This window comes from Kogia breviceps, chromosome X (assembly GCF_026419965.1).
Source record: "Kogia breviceps isolate mKogBre1 chromosome X, mKogBre1 haplotype 1, whole genome shotgun sequence".
In the NCBI taxonomy this organism is placed as follows: Eukaryota; Metazoa; Chordata; class Mammalia; order Artiodactyla; family Physeteridae; genus Kogia; species Kogia breviceps.
The window spans coordinates 58,936,978-58,961,411 of NC_081330.1; the positions used below are offsets into that span (position 1 = coordinate 58,936,978).

At 37.4% G+C, this 24,434-nt stretch overlaps 1 protein-coding gene across 3 annotated transcripts in view; it reads left to right on the forward strand.

Moving 5' to 3' along the window:
• CHM (CHM Rab escort protein) overlaps nt 1-24,434 on the forward strand; it is a 195,980-nt gene that overhangs the window by 31,442 nt on the left and 140,104 nt on the right. For all 3 annotated transcript variants that reach the window (XM_059051264.2, XM_067023264.1, XM_067023265.1), the window contains exons 3-4: nt 20,929-21,001; nt 23,307-23,431. In XM_059051264.2, coding sequence (XP_058907247.1) covers nt 20,929-21,001; nt 23,307-23,431 — 198 coding nt within the window. The remainder of the gene's footprint in view (nt 1-20,928; nt 21,002-23,306; nt 23,432-24,434) is intronic.

The window sequence follows — 24,434 nt, forward strand, 5'->3', positions numbered from 1 at the left end:
AATCTCATTTAAAATAGTCATTTCATTGCTGTGTTGTCATAAATTTCACAGGCAGATTTTAAATTAAAGTTAAATTCTGCCAAATTGTATTTGAAGGAGCTCTATTTTTGTGTGCCAGTTATCTGTCTAAATAAATATAAAATCTGTGGTTCTTTTTAGAGAACTACATTTACAGTAGATATTAATGAGCTGTTGACATGTGAAAGTTCTAGAATAGGTGCTGTGATTTCAAAAAGCAGTTTGCAATTCAGAATGTAGAGATTGGCATTTACTTTAATCTTGAAGTTGCTGAAGGGAGGTGCAACAGGACCAAAAGTTTATACTTGAACAGAATCTACTTCTACCAATAATTGTTCATCTGCACATCCTCAATCAGTCTTTTCTTCTAATCGTATATGTCATTGTTTAGTTTTATTTTGTTTCCTATAATCTTTACTTTGTTCTGTAACTGCTTCAAAGAGAAAATAAACTAAATAAATTGAAAATGATGATGTTACCTCACTGAATTAATCCAAATTAATGATTTCTTAGAGTCTTTTTAAAAAATGAGTATTCAGTGTTTGAAGTCTTTACATCCGATTCTGTTAAGTATTTAGTGGATTTGTGATGTCATCCCAAATGAATGTCACAGATAAAGCTGTTGATGTTTTAGTCTTATGTAATAACCATATCATTATTTCTAAAAGTTGAAAACATTGTTATACTTTAATAGTTTGACCAAAGAAGGATATTAATCTAAATATTATTATCTTGTGGGGTTAGGAACTGATATCACCATTACATATCTGTCAGTTTCTGGGCTAGATTTCTCTTTGTTCTGACAAACGAAATTTTTGTTTTCTATTTAGCAACTGTGTCTAGTTAAGAATTATTTAGGAATTGTGATAAAGAGAAGTAAACAATTAGTTTGTCTCTGGTTTGTTTTTTTTTTTTTTTTTTTTTTTGTGGCACGTGGGCCTCTCACTGTTGTGGCCTCTCACTGTTGTGGCCTCTCCCGTTGCGGAGCACAGGCTCCGGATACGCAGGCTCAGTGGCCATGGCTCATGGGCCTAGTCGCTCTGCGGCATGTGGGATCTTCCCGGACCGGGGCACGAACCCGTGTCCCCTGCATTGGCAGATGGACTCTCAACCACTGCGCCACCAGGGAAGCCCCTGTTTTCTGTTTTTGTTTGTTTGAAAAAACTTTTTGCCTTTAATCATAAAAATATACATATGTTTGTCATAAAAATTTAAGTAATGTATATGTCTGTATATTACATGCACATATACATAAAAATATACATGTCATTCTGCCCACATACCACTCCTGAGAGACCACTGTTGGTGTGGTGTATTCTATCTGGTGGAATTAAAGATAGTTTTATGAGAATGGATGAATGCATGAGTGAAAGGATAAAATGAGTTGAATTGATGAGGTGAAAATATGCCATAATAGTGTCTCATCATCGTGTCTGTTTGCACATTGTTTTCACATTTAAGGATATTATTTAGTAATATTATGTTATGGTACTAATAGTGGAAAAAACAATTAAAAAACATTTTTTTACACAGATAAATAGTTGATCAAAACTAGATGAGGGGGCTTCCCTGGTGGCACAGTGGTTGAGAGTCCGTCTGCCGATGCAGGGGACATGGGTTCGTGCCCCAGTCCGGGAAGATCCCACATGCTGCACATGCTGTGGAGTGGCTAGGCCTGTGAGCCATGGCTGCTGAGCCTGTGCATCTGGAGCCTGTGCTCCGCAATGGGAGAGGCCAAAACAGTGAGAGCCCCGCATACTGCAAAAAACAAACAAACAAACAAACAAAAAACAAAAAAAACCTAGATGAGATCATATAGGATTGTATTAGGAAAATTCATCCCAGTAAGTTTCTTGAGAGTTGTAGAGCTATGGCTGACCATGATTTCAAAGGGCACTTTCTGGGTTCACTGTTACTCCACCATTAACTTCACGTTATTTTGACATCCCCTTTTCCTCTATATCATTTTTCATCTTTATGTTTTGGCACTGATGTGGGAGACACTAAAATTTGCCAAGAATTGTCACTTCTCAAGAAATATATACATTAAGATTAGAAACCAGTTGTAAAACCAGATGAGATTATGGGTATTGCTAGTCCCCGAGAATTGGAGGTGAACAACAAAACAGATCATGACTCCTGCCCTCATGATGACCTTGGACCCTAGTAGGGGGAAATAGACATTAAACATGCTTAAATTTTATTTTGTAAATTGTGCTTATGAAGGAAAAAAGGGTAGTGCTCTAAGAGAGTAATGGGGGCATTATTTAGATTTGGTGGTAGGAGGGTGGCTTGAATGGGAGTGGTTACAATAACTTCTTATTGACTTTTCACCATGGATATGGGACTATAAGGACCTTTGAGAACTAGCATCATTTTCCTTTTATAGAAAGAGTTAAAGTGATTTCTTATTTTTTGTGTGTGGTTTAATAGAACTCTACCTCATTGAGTCACCTCAGAAATTGCATCTGCAGTTGTGTGTTAAATGAATTTTATGATGTTTTTCTGCCCTGGAAATTAATATGTGGAGTTGTGTGAAAAATTTCGGTCTGATGCCTTGCTTCTGCAGTGAAAGAACAAAAATAATCTGTTCAGATGTTCAATGATTATTGGCTCCTAAAAAAAGGAACCAGTATTGATTCAACAGCTAATCCTATTGTGAAGTTTCTTTTTAGTGGTTTTAGTTTGTGAAAATTCAGGTCTGTTTTATGTTTTTTTTAATGCAAAAATAAAACAACATGGCTCTTTCTCTTATACTGGAATACTTGCACATATGTCAATAAGGTAGCTCAAAGATAAGTATTTGAAAGGTTTTAGATTTAAGACTACCATAAAGGGATAGGGAAGTAAAAGAAATGTAATCTCACTTAGAAGAATTTTTTTTTTTTACCTTCTATTACCTAGATGAAAGAAAGAAAACCTCGCTGTGTCTCCTGTAAGGATGAGAAAAATGTATCAAAGAAGCAAGTGTTACCCTAACTTTTCCCTTTCTCTGTTCCCCCATGTTAAAGACATTTCATGAGGTCTGTGGCACTAATTTATGAGTGAAAGTAGTTTTCAGTTGCTTAACCTAATCTAGTATTCAGGATGGTGTATGCTGTTACAAACAATGTGATGTAATAATATCTACCATTTACTGAATATTTGCTCAGTACTGTGTTAGGTACTTTACAAATATTAAGCTATTTAATTTTTATTATATTTCTCTAAAAGAAGTGTAAATTCTCTCCTTCTGCAGATGAGGAAACAAACTCAGAGAATTGAAATAACTTGTCCAATGTCACATTTCTATTAAGGGGACGAACCAGGGTTTAAAGCCAGGTCCATTAGACTGCAAAGCCTATGCTCTTTCACTAAGATAAGCTGTAGGGTTGGAAGACAAACAAATCCTGGGTTTGATGATCAAGAGACCCAATTCAGGCTGTTACTCTGTCACTGATTAGTTATGTAACTTATGTTGTTTTCTTCAACTGTAAAATTGGCGTAGTGTACCACCTACCTTAAAGAGTCCCTGTGAGGAACCAGTGGGATACATGTAAAAAATTGAGGTGTGGCCAGCAAGGTCTGACAGTCATATGTACCAGGTTCACTAAAAGGCTTTTACCTTGGAATCACTGGGAACATGTTCAGTCTTTATTTTGGAGGGCAGTGTGGGAAAAAAAAAAAATCCTTGGAAGCAATTCGTAAATTTTTATGGTTTTGAGACAGAAATGTCATTTTATCTTTAGGTCACTGAAATCTGTATGACAGGAGCTTCATTTGCAAATAACAATTCTTGCATAAGGAGGATTTTTTTCCTATAGAGCTCAAATAGACGCTAGATTGATTGAGATAGCTCTTTGCAGAAATCATGATACATCAGCATCTCTCTAGATATTACTAACTTTGACTTGTTTTACTCAGTGGGTTTGAATGAGGATAGCTTTCACACAGACCATAAAACTACAGGCAAAGATAACTGAATGTACGTATGCATTTTTTCACTACCTCTCCTCCCCCCCCCTTCTTCCTCTTGAGCAATTTCTTTATCATTCACCCTCCACCTTCGAAAAGGAGGGTTTTGTATTTTTTTCTTTTAAAGTTTTTGATATCATTTTTTAATAGTTTCAAGTAATATAAAGCAATATAATTTAAAGACTTTAGCATTAAAAATAACAGTCTTAGTAAAAGATTTATACGAATTTGAATGTGTATAATTGTGTTTTCCATTAAGAGACCTTCAGTCATACTTTAAGAATGCTCTAAGTGTTAAAGAATGGAGGAGCTTGGAATAGAAACGGTTCAGGTGTGATTCTCAAACCATAAGTATACTTCAAGGTATTGTGTAGAGAAATGTGAAAACAAGAAGAACAGGAGGCTTCTTCAAGGTGTGGTAATTCTAAATGTGTGTGTGTGTGTGTGTGTGTGTGTGTGTGTGTGTGTGTGTGTGTGTTTTGAATCCTTATTTTATTTTTTATTTATTTATTTATTTTTTAAAACATCTTTATTGGAATATAACTGTTTTACAATAGTGTGTTAGTTTTTCCTTTACAACAAAGTGAATCAGTTATACATATACATATGTTCCCATATCTCTTCCCTCTTGCATCACCCTCTCTCCCACCCTCCCTATCCCACCCCTCTAGGTGGTCACAAAGCACAGAGGTGATCTCCCTGTGCTATGTGGCACCTTCCCACTAGCTATCTAATTTACATTTGGTAGTGTATATATGTCCCTGCCACTCTCCCACTACATCACAGCCCACCCTTCCCCCTCCCCATATCCTCAAGTCCATGCTCTAGTAAGTCTGTGTTTTATTCCTGTCCTACCACTAATCTCTTCATGACATTTTTTTCCCTTAGAGTCCATATATATGTGTTAGCATACAGTATTTGTTTTTCTCCTTCTGACTTACTTCACTCTGTATGACAGACTCCAGGTCCATCCACCTCATTATAAATAACTCAGTTTCATTTCTTTTTATGGCTGAGTAATATTCCATTGTATATATGTGCCACATCTTCTTTATCCATTCATCTGTTGATGGATACTTAGGTTGCTTCCATGTCCTGGCTATTGTAAATAGAGCTGCAATGAACATTTTGGTACATGAGTCTTTTTGAATTATGGTTTTCTCAGGGTATATGCCCAGTAGTGGGATTGCTGGGTCGTATGGTACTACTATTTGTAGTTTTTTAAGGAACCTCCATACTGTTCTCCATAGTGGCTGTATCAACTTATATTCCCACCAGCAGTGCAAGAGGGTTCCCTTTTCTCCACATCCTCTCCAGCATTTATTGTTTCTAGAGTTTTTGATGATGGCCAATCTGACCGGTGTGAGATGATATCTCATTGTAGTTTTGATTTGCATTTCTCTAATGATTAATGATCTTGAGCATTCTTTCATGTGTTTGTTGGTAATCTGTATATGTTCTTTGGAGAAATGTCTATTTAGTTCTTCTGCCCATTTTTGGATTGGGCTGTTTGTTTTTTTGTTATTGAGCTGCATGAGTGGCTTATAAATTTTGGATATTAATCCTTTGTCAGTTGCTTCATTTGCAAATATTTTCTCCCATTCTGAGGGTTGTCTTTTGGTCTTGTTTATAGTATCTTTTGCTGTGCAAAAGCTTTTAAGTTTCATTAGGTCCCATTTGTTTATTTTTGTTTTGATTTCCATTTCTCTAGGAGATGGGTCAAAAAGGATCTTGCTGTGAATTATGTCATAGAGTGTTCTGCCTATGTTTTCCTCTAAGAGTTTGATAGTGTCTGGCCTTACATTTATGTCTTTAACCCATTTTGAGTTTATTTTTGTGTGTGGTGTTAGGGAGTGTTCTAATTTCATACTTTTACATGTAGCTGTCCAGTTTTCCCAGCACCACTTATTGAAGAGGCTGTCTTTTCTCCACTGTATATCCTTCCCTCCTTTATCAAAGATAAGGTGACCATATGTGTGTGGGTTTATATCTGGGCTTTCTATCCTGTTCCATTGATCTATATTTCTGTTTTTGTGCCAGTACCATACTGTCTTGATTACTGTGGCCTTGTAGTATAGTCTGAAGTCAGGGAGCCTAATTCCTCCAGCTCCATTTTTCGTTCTCAAGATTGCTTTGGCTATTCGGGGTCTTTTGTGTTTCCATACAAATTGTGAAATGTTTTGTTCTAGTTCTGTAAAAAATGCCAGTGGTAATTTGATAGGGATAGCATTGAATCTGTAGATTGCTTTGGGTAGTAGAGTCATTTTCACAATGTTGATTCTTCCAATCCAAGAACATGGTATATTTCTCCACCTATTTGTATCATCTTTAATTTCTTTCATCAGTGTCTTATAGTTTTCTGCATACAAGTCTTTTGTCTCCTTAGGTAGGTTTATTCCTAGATATTTTATTCTTTTTGTTGCAATGGTAAATGGGAGTGTTTTCTTAATTTCCCTCTCAGATTTTTCATCATTAGTGTATAAGAATGCCAGAGATTTCTGTGCATTAATTTTGTATCCTGCAACTTTACCAAATTCATTGATTAGCTCTAGTAGTTTTCTGGTAGCATCCTTAGGATTCTCTATGTATAGTATCATGTCATCTGCAAACAGTGACAGCTTTACTTCTTCTTTTCCTATTTGGATTCCTTTTATTTCTTTTTCTTCTCTGATTGCTGTGGCTAGAACTTCCAAAACTATGTTGAATAAGAGTGGTGAGAGTGGGCAACCTTGTCTTGTTCTTGATCTTAGTGGAAATGGTTTCAGTTTTTCACCATTGAGAATGATGCTAGCTGTGGGTTTGTCATATATTGCCTTTATTATGTTGAGGAAAGTTCCCTGTATGCCTACTTTCTGCAGAGTTTTTATCATAAATTAGTGTTGAATTTTGTGAAAAGCTTTCTCTGCATCTATTGAGATGATCATATGGTTTTTCTCCTTCAATTTCTTGATATGGTGTATCACGTTGATTGATTTGCATATATTGAAGAATCCTTGCATTCCTGGAATAAACCCCACTTGATCATGGTGTATGATCCTTTTAATGTGCTGTTGGATTCTGTTTGCTAGTATTTTGTTGAGGATTTTTGCATCTATGTTCATCAGTGATATTGGCCTGTAGTTTTCTTTCTTTGTGACGTCTTTGTCTGGTTTTGGTATCAGGGTGATGGTGGCCTCATAGAATGAGTTTGGGAGTGTTCCTCCCTCTGCTATCTTTTGGAAGAGTTTGAGAAGGATAGGTGTTAGCTCTTCTCTAAATGTTTGATAGAATTCGCCTGTAAAGCCATCTGGTCCTGGGCTTTTTTTTGTTAGAAGGTTTTTAATCACAGTTTCAATTTCATTGCTTGTGATTGGTCTGTTCATATTTTCTATTTCTTCCTGGTTCAGTCTTGGCAGGTTGTGCATTTCTAAGAATTTGTCCATTTCTTCCAGGTTGTCCATTTTATTGGCATAGAGTTGCTTGTACTAATCTCTAATAATCTTTTGTATTTCTGCAGTGTCAGTTGTTATGTCTCCTTTTTCATTTCTAATTCTATTGATTTGAGTCTTCTCCCTTTTATTCTTGATGAGTCTGGCTAATGGTTTATCAATTTTATTTATCTTCTCAAAGAACCAGCTTTTAGTTTTATTGATCTTTGCTATTGTTTCCTTCACTTCTTTTTCATTTATTTCTGATCTGATCTTTATGATTTCTTTCCTTCTGCTAAATTTGGGGTTTTTTTGTTCTTCTTTCTCTAATTGCTTTAAGTGTAAAGTTAGGTTGTTTATTCGAGATGTTTCCTGTTTCTTAAGGTATGATTGTATTGCTATAAACTTCCGTCTTAGAACTGCTTTTGCTGTATCCCATAGGTTCTGGGTCGTCGTGTATCCATTGTCATTTGTTTCTAAGTATTTTTTGATTTCTTCGTTGATTTCTTCAGTGATCACTTCGTTATAAATAGTGTATTGTTTAGCCTCCATGTGTTTGTATTTTTTACAGATCTTTTCCTGTAATTGATATCTAGTCTCATAGCATTGTGGTCGGAAAAGATACTTGATACTATTTCAATTTTCTTAAATTTACCAAGGCTAGATTTGTGACCAAAGATATGATCTATCCTGGAGAATGTTCCATGAGCACTCGATAGAAATGTGTATTCTCTTGTTTTTGAAGGAGTGTCCTATAAATATCAATTAAGTCCATCTTGTGTAATGTATCATTTAAAGCTTGTGTTTCCTTATTTATTTTCATTTTGGATGATCTGTCCGTTGGTGAAAGTGGGGTGTTAAAGTCCCCTACTATAATTGTGTTACTGTCAATTTCCCCTTTTAAGGCTGTTAGTATTTGCCTTATGTATTGAGGTGCTCCTATGTTGGGTGCATAAATATTTCCAATTGTTATATCTTCTTCATGGATCGATCCCTTGATCATTATATAGTGTCCTTCTTTGTCTCTTGTAATAGTCTTTATTTTAAAGTCTATTTTGTCTGATATGAGAATTGCTACTCCAGCTTTCTTCTGATCTCCATTTGCATGGAATATCTTTTTCCATCCTCTTACTTTCACTCTGTATGTGTCCCTAGGTCTGAAGTGGGTCTCTTGTAGACAGCATATATATGGGTCTTGTTTTTGTATCCATTCAGCCAGTCTGTGTCTTTTGGTGGGAGCATTTAATCCATTTACATTTAAGGTAATTATTGATATGTGCGTTCCTATTACCATTTGCTTAATTGTTTCAGGTTGTTCTTGTAGGTCTTTTCCTTCTCTTGTGTTTCTTGCCTAGAGAAGTTCCTTTAGCATTTGTTGTAGAGCTGGTTTGGTGTTGCTGAACTCTCTCAGCTTTTGCTTGTCTGTAAAGGTTTTAATTTCTCCATCAAATCTGAATGAGATCCTTGCTGGGTAGAGTAATCTTGGTTGTAGGTTTTTTTCCTTCATCACTTTAAATATGTCCTGCCACTCCCTTCGGGCTTGTAGAGTTTCTGCTGCAAGATCAGATGTTAACCTTATGGGGATTCCCTTGTGTGTTATTTGTTGTTTTTCCCTTGCTGCTTTTAATATGTTTTCTTTGTATTTAATTTTTGACAGTTTGATTATTATGTGTCTTGGCGTGTTTCTCTTTGGGTTTATCCTGTATGGGACTCTCTGTGCTTCCTGGACTTGGTTGACTATTTCCTTTCCTATATTAGGGAAGTTTTCAACTATAATCTCTTCAAATATTTTCTCAGTCCCTTTCTTTTTCTCTTCTTCTTCTGGGACCCCTATAATTCGAATGTTGGTGTGTTTCATGTTGTCCCAGAGGTCTCTGAGACTGTCCTCAGTTCTTTTCATTCTTTTTTCTTTATTCTGCTCTGCATTAGTTATTTCCACTATTTTATCTTCCAAGTCACTTATCCGTCCTTCTGCCTCAGTTATTTTGCTATTGATCCCATCTAGAGTATTTTTCATTTCATTTATTGTGTTGTTCATCATTGCTCGCTTCCTCTTTATTTCTTCTAGGTCCTTGTTACATATTTCTTGCAATTTGTCTATTCTATTTCCAAGATTTTGAATCATCTTTACTATCATTATTCTGAATTCTTTTTCAGGTATACTGCCTATTTCCTCTTCATTTGTTAGGTCTGATGTCTTTTCATCTTGCTCCTTCATCTGCTGTGTGTTTTTCTGTCTTCTCGTTTTGCTTATCTTACTGTGTTTGGGGTCTCCTTTTTGCAGGCTGCAGGTTCGTAGTTCCCGTTGTTTTTGGTGGCTGTCCCCAGTGGCTAAGGTTGGTTCAGTGGGTTGAGTAGGTTCCCTGGTTGGGGGTCTAGTGCCTCTGTTCTGGTGGATGAGGCTGGATGTTGTCTTTCTGGTTGGCAAGTCCACGTCTGGTGGTGTGTTTGGGGATGTTGGTAGCCTTATTATGACTTTAGGCAGCCTCTCTGCTAGTGGATGGGGCTGTAGACCTGTCTTGCTCTTTGTTGGGAATAGGGTGTCCAGCACTGTTCGTTGCTGGTCCTTGAGTGAAGCTGGCTCTTGGTGTTGAGATGGAGATCACTGGGAGATTTTCGCCATCTGATATTACGTGGAGCTGGGAGGTCTCTTGTGGACTAGTGTCTTGAGTTTGGTTCTTCCACCTCAGAGACACAGGCCTGGTGCCTGGCTGGGGCGCCAAGAGCCTTTAATCCACACGGCTCAAAATAAAAGGGAGAAAAAATAGAAAGGAAAGAAAAGGGAGGAAGGAAGGAAGGAGGGAGGGAGGGAAGGAAGGAAGAAAGGAAGGAAGAAATGAAGGAAGGACGAAAGCAAGAAAGGAAGGAAGGAAGGTGGAGAGGAGGAGAGGGAGGAAGGAAGAGAGGAAGGGAGGAAAGAAGGGGGGAAGGAAGGAAGAAGGGAGGGAAGGAGGGAAGAAAGGAAGAAAGAAAGGGAGAAGAGAAAGTAGAATAAAGTATAGTTACTAAAATAAAAAATAATTATTAAGAAGAAAAATTTATATTAAAAAAAAACAGAAAAACGGGTTGGTCTAACCCTAGGACAAATGGTGAAAGCAAAGCTATACAGACAAAATCTCACACAGCAGCACACACATACACACTCACAAAAAGAAAAAAAGGGGAAAATAATAGTATATCTTGCTCCCAAAGTCCACCTCCTCAACTTGGGATGATTCGTTGTCTATTCAGGTTTTCCACAGATGCAGGGCACTTCAAGTTGATTGTGGAGCTTTAATCCGCCGCTTCTGAGGCTGCTGGGAGAGACCTCCCCCTCTCCTCTCTGTTCGCACAGCTCCTGGGGTTCAGCTTTGGACTTGGTCCCGCCTCTGCGTGTAGGTCGTCTGAGGGCCTCTGCCCTTTGCTCAGACAGAACGGGGTTAAAGGAGCAGCTGATTGGGGGCCTCCGGCTCACTCAGGCTGGGGGGAGGGAGTGGCATGGGGGCGGGGCGAGTCCACGGTGGCAGAGGCCGGCGTGATGCTGCACCAGCCCGAGGCGCACCCCGCGTTCTCCCGGGGAAGCTGTCCCTGGATCCCGGGACCCCGGCAGTGGCGGGCTGCATGGGCTCCCGGGAGGGCCGGTGTGGAGAGTGACCTGTGCTCACACACAGGCCTCTTGGTGGTGGCAGCAGCAACCTTCGCGTCCCACACCCGTCTCTACTGTCTGTGCCGACAGCCGTGGCTCGAGCCCGTTTCTGGAGCTCCTTTATGTGGTGCTCTTAATCCCCTCTCCTCGAGCCCGAGGAAGCAAAGAGGCAAGAAAAAGTCTCATCTCTTTGGCAGCTCCGTGCCCGTTTCTGGAGCTCCTTTAAGTGGCGCGCTTAATCCCCTCTCCTCGCGCCCAGGAATCAAAGAGGGAAGAAAAGGTCACTTGCCTCTTCGGCAGCTTCAGACTTCTTCCGAACTCCCTCTCGGCCAGCCGGCCAGCCGGCCAGCCGTGGCGCACTAACACCTTCAGGCTGTTTTCACTCTGCCAACTCCAGACCTTTCCCTGGGAACTGCCCAGGGTTCAGTTCCCAGCCCCGCCCGCCGCAGCGGGTGAGCAGATAAGCCTCTCGGTCTGGTGAGTGCCCGTCGGCACGTATCCTCTGTGTGGGAATCTCTCCGCTTTGCCCTCCGCACCCTGTGGCCGAGCTGTCCTCCGCGGCTCCGGAGCTTCCCCCTCCGCCACCCGCAGTCTCCGCCCGCGAAGGGGCTTCTAGTGTGTGGGAATCTTTCCTCCTTCACGGCTCCCTCCCACTGGTGTAGGTCCCATCCCTATTCTTTGTCTCTGTTTATTCTTTTTTCTTTTGCCCTACCCAGGTACGTGGGGGAGTTTCTTGCCTTTTGGGAGGTCTGAGGTCTTCTGCCAGCGTTCGGTGGGTGTTCTATAGGAGAAGTTCCACGTGTAGATGTATTTCTGATGTCTCTGTGAGGAGGAAAGTGATCTCTGCCTCTTACTCTTCCGCCATCTTTAAGCCGTCTCAGTGGGTTTTGTTTTTACTTTGAAATGGCAACTGTTCTTAACCAGCTCCTTGGAGCTTTGAAGACTATTAATCAGCTTGACAGCTGGAAACATAGTGATTGACAGCAATAAAGCTTAAAGCTTTTTCTTATCACTCTAATTTCCCTTTTTTCCACTATTAATGAAACTGGAGTTTGATTTCCCTTTCCATGGCAAAGCAAAGGTAAATTTTAGGAGCTGTGACTATGAAGTAGAGGATAGGGAAAAAGGGATAGGGATCAACAGTCTTCAATCCTTTGACTTGTCAGTCCTGTTGTTCTCTTAGCAGTCCCCATTCTTGTCTCTCTCTTTCCTTCTCAGGGTTGTCAGTGTACCTAACTATGCCTGGCTGGCACTGGACTCTGGTAATTGCCGATGAAAAAGGCACTGGAGACACCTGTGGGCGTGTTCTCCTGTGTCTACACTTGGCATGGAGGGGGGAGGATGATAACTTACTATGTGCTAGGCACTGCTTTAAGTGCTTTCATTCCTTTTTTTGTTTTGTTTTGTGGGGTTTTTTTTGCGGTACATGGGCCTCTCACTGTTGTGGCCTCTCCTGTTGCGGAGCACAGGCTCCGGACACGCAGGCTCAGTGGCCATGGCTCACGAGCCCAGCCGCTCTGCGGCATGTGGGATCTTCCCGGACCAGGGCATGAACCCGTTATCCCCTGCATTGGCAGGCAGACTCTCAACCACTGCGCCACCTGGGAAGCACCCTATTTTTAAGATAAAGAAACTGAGGCTTTTAAAGAGTAACTGTAAGGTTATTGGCTGAGGTCACACAGCTAGTAAGAGGCACAGCTGGGGTTTGAACCCAGTTCCTTCCATCTGATCCTGAAGCCTTGATTAATAGCAATGCATTTACTCCTCTTAGTTAACAATTATAACCGTGCATTAAGGGTTCCAAGATGACCAAACTGCTGTTATTGCCCTTAAGTTTCTCCTGGTCTAGTCAGAGGAAACACTCATGCAGTCTAATTACAAGACAATATGACAGATAAAAATTGTATAATGATTCATTCATTAGTGTATAGGCTAGGCCACCGTGAAGCAATCATGTCGGTTATACTGGGCTACAGTAAAGCAATCATATTACTACCTCTTCATCAATGCATGAATTGTTATACCTGTAAATAAATGTGAATTTCTTTTTTCACATTATAAACGACAGTATGACAGCTCTTACAGAAGTATGTGCAGAGCTCTAGAAGCACAAAGATCAGTTTTATTTGTATATTGGAGAGCTGAAGCCTTCACAGAGAAAATGATACTGGATTTGAGTAGTTCCGACTGGTTTGACTACTTCCACCATTAGTTTTGTGATGGAATAACCTTGGGTATAGGATATAGCATTAATAAAAGCAGAGAGACATGCAGGCACTTGACTCACTCAGGCAGTGTTAACTGTGTGGTTGTGGCTAATGCATTGGATGCATGGTGGAGAAGAGTGATGTCTAGAGATAAAGCTGGACAGTAAGTTGGAAGTAAGTTTTGAAGGTTCTTAGAGCGATGCCAAGGATTTTGGACTCTACTCTAGAGGTATAAGTAAGCCATTAAACATCTTTATGCCAGGGAATGACATAATGTGGTCTGCCAAGACCTGATCACAATGACAGTAATGTGAAGGTTGGGTTGGAAGGGAAGAAACTAGAGGCAGGGAAACCTTTGAGGAGGCTAATGAAAAAAATGGGATAAGAGAGAGGGCCTGAAATAAAGCAGCAGTGGTAAGGATCCAAAGATAGAAGGGGTTTGAGAAATTAACTAGAATTGACAAATGAGGAAGGGATGATGAGTGAGTTCAAGATTTTCTAGCATTGGCAGCTATGAGAATGGTGTTGGCATTTACTGAAGTGGGGAAACCAAGAGGAAAACCAAATTTTGAGTGGGTGACAGGTAATAAATTTGCCTTTTGGACCTGTAGAGATTAAAATTAATCTGAGATATTTAGTGGAGGGAGATGTCCAGTAAGCTGATGACTCATGATATGTATTTTCAGTACAGAAATATCAATAGCTATGAGTCTGGAGCTCTCCCCAGAGGGCCCAGATTGGAGATGGCAATTTGTGAGTCATTGGTAGAGAAGTGATGATTGAGTCAGTAGGAATAGATTAGAACATAGAGGAAGACAAGAAATGAAGGCAGCCTTTGTGCATTACCCACTCATCTACCTGGCTTGGTTGTCTAAAAATTGATTTGAATGGGTGGACTAGTGTGGAATGACTAATAACTCTAAACATAGGAAGGTCTCTTCTCCAGCCCTAATGACTGGGAACACAGCCTGCCATTTCGTCCTGGCAGACTGATCTGATTGCCAAAGCAGCTTCTTATAGCTTTATAGGACTCTAAAAACCAAGTAAGGGCTTGGTCTTCCTCTCTAACATTAGAACTGCATCTGCATACTCTACCAAGGAGGCTGACCTTCCTTGATCTTAGAATGAGGGTATGGTGAAAGGAGCTTGATTTTCTTGTGTATCAAGTATGTGGAGCTTTTAGTAAATGAGAATTTGTGTAGGGGTAAGTCTATTATATTCCCTAAGCTGTTCTGTTATTTGTCAACAAGGAAGACAGAAACATGTCATGGTTCTTTGTAATACTACAACCAAATTTAAATAGAATAGAGCCTCTTTCAGTGTGCATGGTGTATAGCTGGGAAATTGATATAAGTCGACATGCCACACTATTATTTTCCTACTCCTATCATATACAGAAAGATATTTGTGCACATTAAATATGAGATATGTAATAAAATTGATTGTATTTTAGGTCCTAGAAATGAATAGTCCCTCCAGGCTTGGCATTAGAGTAGATGTAGTCAAGAAGTTATTCCATTTTCATTATCCAGATGAGTTGGAGAAACAAAACAAAAATTAGACTTCATCCCATCTAATGTCTGTAAATATCAATAGATCCCATTGCCTTTACTTATAGTAAGTCAGATTCCAAGATTTGTATTATGTGCTTATGTTTATAATTTTAAGTATTCCAATCTTGTAGATTATAGCAGACAGTGTTTTATATAGTGGAAAGAGCATAGGCTTGGGGGCCTGATATGCCCTGGGCTTAATTAAGGGCAGGCTCTGCCATTTCCTAGCTGAGTGAGTTAAAACAAGATACTCAACTTCATGGTTGGTTTTTTTCTTTTTCCTTCTAATTTTAAAATGGGGATAAGTATAGCACCGATCTCTCAGGATTCTTGTGAAGATTAAATGAGATAGTGAATGGAAAATGACAAGCTCAACATATATAGTACCTATTTTTCTTCTTCCCCTTAACATGAATTAAGCCAGCATTTCTCAAAATACATTGTTGAACCAAATGCTGTTTCAAAAAAAAAAGCTCATTGGTTAACTGAATTTATTCCTTCTTGGAGAGAACAGACATTAACATATTTAATGGTGCTGAGAAGGCCTGCCATAAATAAACCATTTTCTGGTGGTTTTACTCTTTTAAACGTAGTATGTTCCAAATTTATTTTGTCATTGTAACTTTTTTCTTGGAATACCTGTTAACAGCCCATGTTATTGATGGGATACAGTTTGGAAAAGGTGAATTTAGTAATTGGGTCCAGGTGCTATTTGATATCTAAGTGTTTGGCTTCATTAAACCACAGCGACCATTATAGTATCCTGTGGTCTAAATGTTGCTAGCCAGCTTAGATGTTTGGGATTGTTTATGTTGCAATGAACAGGATTAGGGTTTGGAAAGCTAAGTTTCAGTGGCAGTCCTGCTAGTTGTAGCTGTGTGGCTCTGAACTGACTTAATCTCTACATAGACCATTCTCAGTGTCTTCATCTGTAAAATAATACCCTTATCTGCCTCACAAGATTGTTGGAAGAATCCATGAGAAAATAGTTGTGAAAACAATTTAGAAAATGAAAGATGCTATCAGTGGAAGGTGGTATTACTACTATCCTAGGAAAAGGAATTTAGGAGCAGTGAATATAGAATAGGGGCATCTAGAGTTTGAGCTAAGCTGCTTCTCTTTTCTGTTGAGCAGGTTTGCCCTCCATCTGCTACCTTCCTGAAAACATTTTCAACTCCTCAGTTTCCTAATAATTAAAATGGTTCCCAGATGAATGTGCCTGAATGTCAGTAGCTCTATCTTTTGTCACTGTTCTTGTCCTAGTTTACAGAAGCCATTTCCCAATACAGGATGTAGTTTAGCATCATGTAACTATGGTTGTTGCTAAATATTCAATGCTGTTTTGTAATTACTATGCACAATAGAAAAGAAAATCGTTAGGATTTAATTAACAGGCTCTAATTAATAGGTTTAATTCTCTGCCGTCTCTTACAGTTCAACTTTCTTTATGTCTACCTGTAATGTATTTCTTTTCTGTTAGTAGACATTAAGCAAAGTGATGTTGCTTTAACATTAAACACTATGTAAACAACGAGAAATCTCTTGGTACTCTTTTAATAGTGTTTTTTTCTGTTTTACTGGTTGGTGTTAATGAAGACAGTTGTGTAACTCATTTTCTTTGTGTGTCTGGAAAAATGTAGGTGGTACTTTGAGTAAGCTTTATGAAACCTTAGAAAGATTAAAACCATGTTTTCTACAATTGTAAAGTCAATATTTCACACAATGCAAAGCTGTACCTCAGTATTGTGATAATTGGGCTTTTCTGCCTTTGAAAATAAAAATGTCTGTTTGTGATTTTTACTGTTCTAGCTGAAAATTATAGGTCACTTTTCCATCCTGAAACTTGAGAAGGGCTTTAGATAATAGTTTTGTTTGCTGTTTAAATACTGTGAATACTCAGTCTCTAGTTTCACAGAGAGACTCTATTTTTAAGGAAGTCTTTTTCATCATATAAAATAGTGTTCCTGGCAATAGAGATAAACGTCATCCTTCATCATAAACTACTTTATCCTTTACTTGATGTACAGAGACGGATGTGACACAAAATTGGCAGAAAATGTTCCATTCCCCTTTTCCCTCAGTCAGGAAGTTCTCACTTTGTCCTTAAAATAAATTGTATCTATGGTTTTAAAAACAAAACCAGTAACTTAGCCTTGTTATTCATTACAGAAACAGTTTTAAAGACTGTAGAAATAGTATTTTATCATTGAATTTGAATGTCAGAATTCTGAAGCTATATTTTTAAAGATAAAATTTAAGAACATATTTGGTGGGCTTTAATTATTACTATTTCTATTGCAATAATGTTCTAGAGAGCATATTACAATGTTGTATTGATTTTTTATTTTTCTTTTCATCATGATTTTGATACCTAAATTCTTTGGCTTTCTTTTTAGGGTATTGTAAACAATATTTAGAACCATGCAAATACCAAAATGAATTTAGTCAAAATCTGCTTTGGTTTTATAGTGAGTTTATTAATAATTATGTTACCCTCTTTTGTCAGAAAGACCACAGTAATGAAAACCATGTTTCACCTTTTACATACATAATTGGATGAGATCACCAGATGCTGATGTTAAGAGCACATCAACAGGAAAAGTTGAAAATAGGAGCTGCATGGAAAAATACTAGAACCAATTAGCTCTGTCAAAAACCATATGACCAAGTATAGGGGAGAAAAATAGAATTTGACCATGAACTGACCTCAGGTCATTTAATAATGGAAAGAAACAGCAAGATGGCCCTTCTTAGAGCTTTTTAAGACTTTTAATAATAGCAGAAAATATCTTGGAAATTGGCACATTGTGGTCAGTGTTTGAAAACTCATGTTGGATTACTTTTGTTTTTCTAAAATTTTATTATGATAATTTTCAGACATACACAGAAAAGTTGAGAAAATTGCACTGTGAACAGCTGTGTTTCCCCTACCTAGATTCTACCACTAACATTTTGCTGTATTTGCTTTATTATATAATTATCCGTTTATTGATTTTTCTATCCATCTATCATTCCATCTTACTGTTTTATGCATTTCAGAGTAAGTTGTACATGTCCAGTACCTTCAGTCTGGAACACTTCAGCATGCATATCATTAACTAGTTATTTATGGTTCTTTTTTGAGATAAAATTGCAAGAAAATACACAGATCTTAAGTGTACCATTTAATAAGTTTTAGCAAACGCATACACTTGTGTAACTAAGAACCTTATCAAGATAAAGAACATTGTCATCGCTCCAGAAAGTTCCCTCATGCCCCTTCGAAGTCAATTCCTGCCCTTACTCCCACCCTCAAAGGCAACCACTCTTAGGATGTTTTTCACCACAGATCAGTTAATTTAGCTTGTTCCAGTGCTTCATATAAAAGGAATCATGGAGAATGCACTCTTTGGGGGCAAAGCTTCTTTCACTTAGCATAACGTTTTTTGAAATTCATTGACGTTGTTATATTTGTATCAGTAGTTTATTCCTTTTCATTAGTGAATAGTATCCATCATATGGATATACCACAGCTTATTTATCTAGTCTCCTATTGATGAATATTTGAATTGTTACCAGTTTGGAGCTATTGACGAATAAAGATGCTATGAAAAAACTTGTACAGCTCTTTTGTGAACATATGCTTCCCTTGTGTGTAAATACCTAGGAATGGAATTACTGGGTCATAGGGTTGGTATATGTTTAGTTTTGTAAGAAACTGCCTGACAGTTTTCCAAAATATTTGTACCATTTTTTACTCCCACCAAAATGTGTGAGCATTCTGGCCATCCACACCAACACCTGGTCTTGTAAGTCTTTTTAATTTTAACTATTCTGGTGGATGTGTAGCGGTATCTCATGTTCATTTTTAATGCTTACTTTAATGTGTATTTACCCAATGACTAATGATGTTGATCACCTTTTCATATGTTCAATAACCACATCTATATTCCTTTGTGAAATGTCTGTTCAAACCCTTTGCCCACTTTAAAATTTGCATATTTGTCTTATTTTTAAGTTGAAAGAGTTCTTTATATCCTGGATACCAGTCCTTTGTCAGATATGTTTTGTGAATATTTCTCCTACTTTGTGCCTAGCCCATTCATTTTTTAAAATGACGTATTTTGTGGAAAAGTTTTTCATTTTGGTGAATTCTAATTTATCGATAGTTTTTATTGCTTTCTGTGTCCTGTCTGAGAAGACTTTGTCTACCCTGATTGTCAGATTTCTGATATATCTTTACTACTTATAAATTGATATAGCCATTAAAAAAGTTTACTTAGGTCTTGAAGCTTTCACCCAGTAGTCAGAGCTTCTCACTTAGGACCTTATGGTGGCTTAAAAGAAATATAAATATCTCAACAAAACATTTAAAGAGGGCTTCCCTGGTGGCGCAGTGGTTGAGAGTCCGCCTGCCGATGCAGGGGACGCAGGTTCGTGCTCCGGTCTGGGAGGATCCCACGTGCCGCGGAGCGCCTGGGCCCCTGAGCCGTGGCCGCTGAGCCTGCGCGTCCGGAGCCTGTGCTCCGCAATGGGAGAGGCCACAGCAGTGAGAGGCCCGTGTACCGCAAAAAAAAAAAAAAACATTTAAAGACAGTGGTTTTTATCACTGCTTCAGGGTTAGTTTTATCAACACTCAGGATATTTTATGGTTTTGTTGAGTGATATATTTAGAGGATGGGAAGGGATGGCAGAAGTGTATTATTCTCAGGCACAGGAGAGGAGAGTATAAATTTGCTATGGGAAAACTCTAACATCCCTCTCTTTTCCCTCCTTCTCTATACTGGCTATTGCCCACCTTCTCCTTCCACTGTTGTCTCTGATCCAAGGGATCATAGCTTCTAGGCTTCCTTGATTCCAACACCTAGAATTGTTAGTATAGCTGAAATTTTGCCTAAATTTTAAAGCTCTCTGGAGATCTGGACAGTGTAGGAATTTGCATCATCCCCAAGAGAACTATCAGATTATAAGTAAAGTAGTGATCTGTATTAATAGACCTACTTTCACAGGTGTTCAGTTTAACCATTTTCTCTGTTAGAGCAAGCAGTGATTTTTGGTAAAATATTTGAGCCTAAAAACTGACTGTTCTTAAGACCAATCAAGAGTTGATTGAGGAGAAATCTATCAGAATTTTTAGAGGATATCCAGTAGCATTATGGATGAGTAATTTTAGATATCATCTTAAAGATTTTAGTTTTTGTTTTAAAAAGGCCTTTTATAGATTTTTATTTCATTAGAGAAGGATACAGAGAAGCAAAAATATAAACAAAACCAAGAATCTCTCAGAACTAGAGATATTGTATGTGGGTTTGAGTATACTTTGGGGCTCAACATACAAAGAATCAGTATAACGTGATGAGTTTTGCAAGGATTGCGAAGCCCAGTATGTAGTGCTGAGAGTTCTGGTTGCCAAAATCTGCTACTTACAGAAGTTAATCAGAAGTCCAGTGTCTACAAGGTTTACCTGATCCTAGCTAGGAGACCTCTGGGTTCTCTAAAACGGAGTGATCTTTACAGGACTGTGGAGTGAAGAATAGTTTACCCAGTTACCAGTGGAAATATTGTTGTTGTTATACTTATCACAGAAGTCTTGATGTGAATGACTGTGTCCCAGGATCTACTTTTATTTGTGGCCCTGAAGGCTTAGAATGGCACAGGGCCTTCCAGTAGATCTCAAGTAGCCAATTATATATGTATATATACAAAGTTTATTTATTTATTTAGGCATGGGAGATGGGTTTGGTGGCGGTGCTAGCAGTGGATATTTACTGCTTGTAGAAAACTTAGCAGTTTTTTCCAGTGGCTTTCTTTGAGATCTACCAAGATTTTCTTCCCAGCCATTTTTATTAACCCAGGAGAGAGACTGGTTTATGTTAAAACAAATATACTGCTCAGTGACCATATCAGGATGTTCACAATCACATGATCCAGTGGCACTTGATCAGTGCTGAAAGCTCTAAGGAGGCCAAAGCGATCTTTTAACTCCTTAGACAATGAAAAGTTGACTTTGAGATCTGAAAGGCCCACTTCTATTTATTTTGTTCTATTGTCTCCTCTAATCTCAGCATCCCTATTATGCGTGCTTTTGAACTCTGGGTTAGCAATGTTGAAAATGACGTGGGATGAAGATCAGTGACTTGATTTTTTAATACCCTTTTCTTTACTCTTATTTTCTATTGTTACAGAAGAAGCTACTATGGAGGAAACTGGGCCAGTTTTAGCTTTTCAGGACTGTTGTCCTGGCTAAAGGAACACCAGGTAAAGTTCTTATCTGATTTTTTAATCTACTAGGTTATATTTTATGTCACATAATAACCCTGCATTGAAGAAGACACTGTTTCATCTGTAATATAGGATTAATAACTTATTTTTATTATTTAACAAAAACTGTGCAGTCACCTTTTCAGCTAATATTTTTCCAATACCTCTAAAATATAGATTTCACTTTTTAAGTATAAACAGATAACGTTGGCTGAAGAATAAATCATATATGTTTCATACCGTTTGCTAATTACTCTGTACGCCCAAATATCAGGCAAGATTTTTTTTCTCCCAAACCGTCTTTCAGAAAAAATATTTCAGTCCTTATAAAATCTCACATATTACTAGTTGTTCTTTCAGTTAGTATGTTTTGGAAAAAAACCTAAGTGTTTGGGGAAGATACATTAATTTGAAATGATCTCAGTCATTGTTGGTTTTGCATCTTTATAGAAGTCACCTGACAGAATCATACCTGACAATAAAAACAAGATGCAAGGAAAGAAACAATGTAAATTTAGTAAATTTTTTTCCTTAAGGGTAGGATCTCACTACTACAACTGTTGGATATCATAAAGAAGTTTTTAGAGATCATTTACAGCGTACGTTTAACACGGAGAGTTGTCATGCGGTTCACCAGTTTTTATGAGACATTAAAAAAACTGTCCTAATTTTATGTAAATGGTGCATGTGGCTTGAAATGGAATTCCTACTGAGAGCATCATACATAGAATCAGAAACTGCTGTATCTCAAAAGGGTTTAGATATTTGGGAAAGGAGGATGATAGACTCTAGAAACTTGTATTCCGTTATCTAAGAATAATACAGCTAAGACTTAACTAAGCACTTACCATGTACCAAGCTAAGCATTTTCATTTTCTTGATTTATTTAATGGTATATATGACTCAAAAAATGTAGTGATGACAAAGACATTGACATTGAAGATACACTGAAGATTCAGTTTGAATCTTATTATTGCATGAAATGAGAGTGTGGAGAAATAAGCAATATTTGCAAAGTAACATTTCATATAATAACTCAAACTATGTATAAATCAAGAAAGTAAATGTTATAAATAGATTCATTTAACTGTTTAAATGAATATACCTCAAATATTTTATGTTGATCAGAAACCCTTTTTTGAACCTTATCCTTGGGAAGTGTGTGTGAGGATCACCTCATGTTGAGGCATATTCAGTACTTCCATGCAAAAATTTGGTCTAGATTCTCAGAACAACAGCAACAAAAATACCCTAATTGTCTGAATGGAAAATTTTTGGTGAGTGAAGGGATTTTAAATAAATAAATTTTGGTAATGGGTTAGATTTATTAAAACAAAATATTTTTGTAGATGTTTCTTTTATTTTGATGCTTCTTTTACTCCAACATCTTGACTCTGTCACCATATCCTTTTTCCCTTCACCCTCTGTCCCTGGTCCATAGTTCTTTTTTCAGGCTGCTAACCCCTGTCTATATGTTCAAAGTTCCTGTACTTCTCCTCTTCTATTTATGCTGGGATGTTTAATGCTGTCTAATAATTACACTTGATAATAAGAGTTGTCTGCCACTACTTTTCTTCAGTTTAAAATATTAAATTCAGGACAGTGCAGCCTTTTAAAAATAATTATTGCCCTACTTTATGAAATCTGTAACTTTAGAAATTTTCTGAGGTGAATTTACTTAAAACAAAGGCTACTGTAGTTATATTTCACTACTAGTTTGTTGAGTATATGTAATACATTAAAAATTTTTTCTGAGAGATGTGTAACAAATGAATTAAAATTTTAAACAGATTAAAAATTGATCCTTGACCTTTGGAAAAGTTATATCTTGGCATCTTCAAAAATCCCCTGTATTCAAATATTGTGTCATATAACTTTCTCCATAAAATATAATTAGGAATTATTGAAAAACTTAAAGGGCCACTTTCAATCCTTAGTGAGAGTTTATATACTTTGTTATACATTCTTGTTTTTATTGTATTTCTAAATATAAAATATTCAGGTCGATTATTATAAAGTCCTTATATTGGGCTGAGTACTTTTCAAAAATACTTTTACATATAATCAAAATTTGACATGGCTAGTGATCAACCTTCAAACATCTGAAAGTAAGCAGAATGAAATAATTTTGGGCCTGCTATTTTAACAACAAAATGTAAAAATTTTATTATTAATAAGTAATATGTGCATTTTGATGGGATGAGAGGAAAAACATGAATTTAGAAAGGTATAAATTTTCTCAGAAAAGTAGAGGTTCAGAGTACCCAATTTAATTACAATTTCTTATCTGTATATTGTTTAGGAAAACAGTGATATTGTAAAGGAATGCCCACTGTGGCAAGAGAAGATCCTTGAAAATGAAGAAGCTATTGCTCTTAGCAGGAAGGACAAAACCATTCAACATGTGGAAGTGTTTTGTTATGCCAGGTATGAAAAGTATTTATTTACAATAAACTATGCTCATGACTTCTTATTCACATGTCTTCAGAAGAAGCCAGCAGTAAGAATTTATATGGTATTGGTTGCTACAAGTCTACTTGATATGCTGGTGTGCATTTTTAAAAATGTAAGATTAGTTTTGTTATGTTTGTTCATTTGTATTATTTTTTAGATTCCACATATAAGTGATATCATGCAGTACTTATCTTTATCTGACTTATTTCATTTAGCATAATACCCTGTAGGGCCATCAATGTTGTCACAATTAAACTTCAAAAACCAACAAACTCATAGAAAAAGAGATCAGATTTGTGGTTACCAGAGACAGAGGGGGGTGGGTGGGGGTGGTGGTGGCAGGGTGCGGGGAGGATTGGATGAAGGCAGTCAAAAGTTACAAACTTCCAGTTATAAGATAAATAAGTACTAGGGATGTAATGTACAACATGATTAATATAGTGAACACTGCTGTGTGTTATATATGAAAGTTGTTAAGAGAGTCAATCCTAAGAGGTCTCATCACAAGGAAAAATATTTTTTTCTATTTCTTTAATTTTGTATCTGTATGAGATGATGAATGTTCATTAAACTTATTGTGATAATCACTTCATGATGTATGTAAATCAAATCATTATGCTGTACACTTTAAACTTATACAGTGCCGTTATGTCAATTATATCACAATAAAACTGGAAGAAAAAAAATGAAACTTTCAGTTTTCTCTGTTTAGATAATATATTAATGATTTATAATTTACTGAGCTCTTTTATTTTTACTTTTTATTAAAAAAATTTCTTTTTGGCCGCACTGCATGGTATGTGGGATCTTAGTTCCAAGAAGAGGGATTGAACCCACGCCCCTTGCAGTGGAAGCATGGAGTCTTAACCACTGGACCTGCAGGGAAGTCCCACGAGCTCTTTTAAATACATTATCTTATTTGATCCTTACAATGGTCCTGTGCTAGGATAGAGCAAATAGTATTAGTTAGATTTTT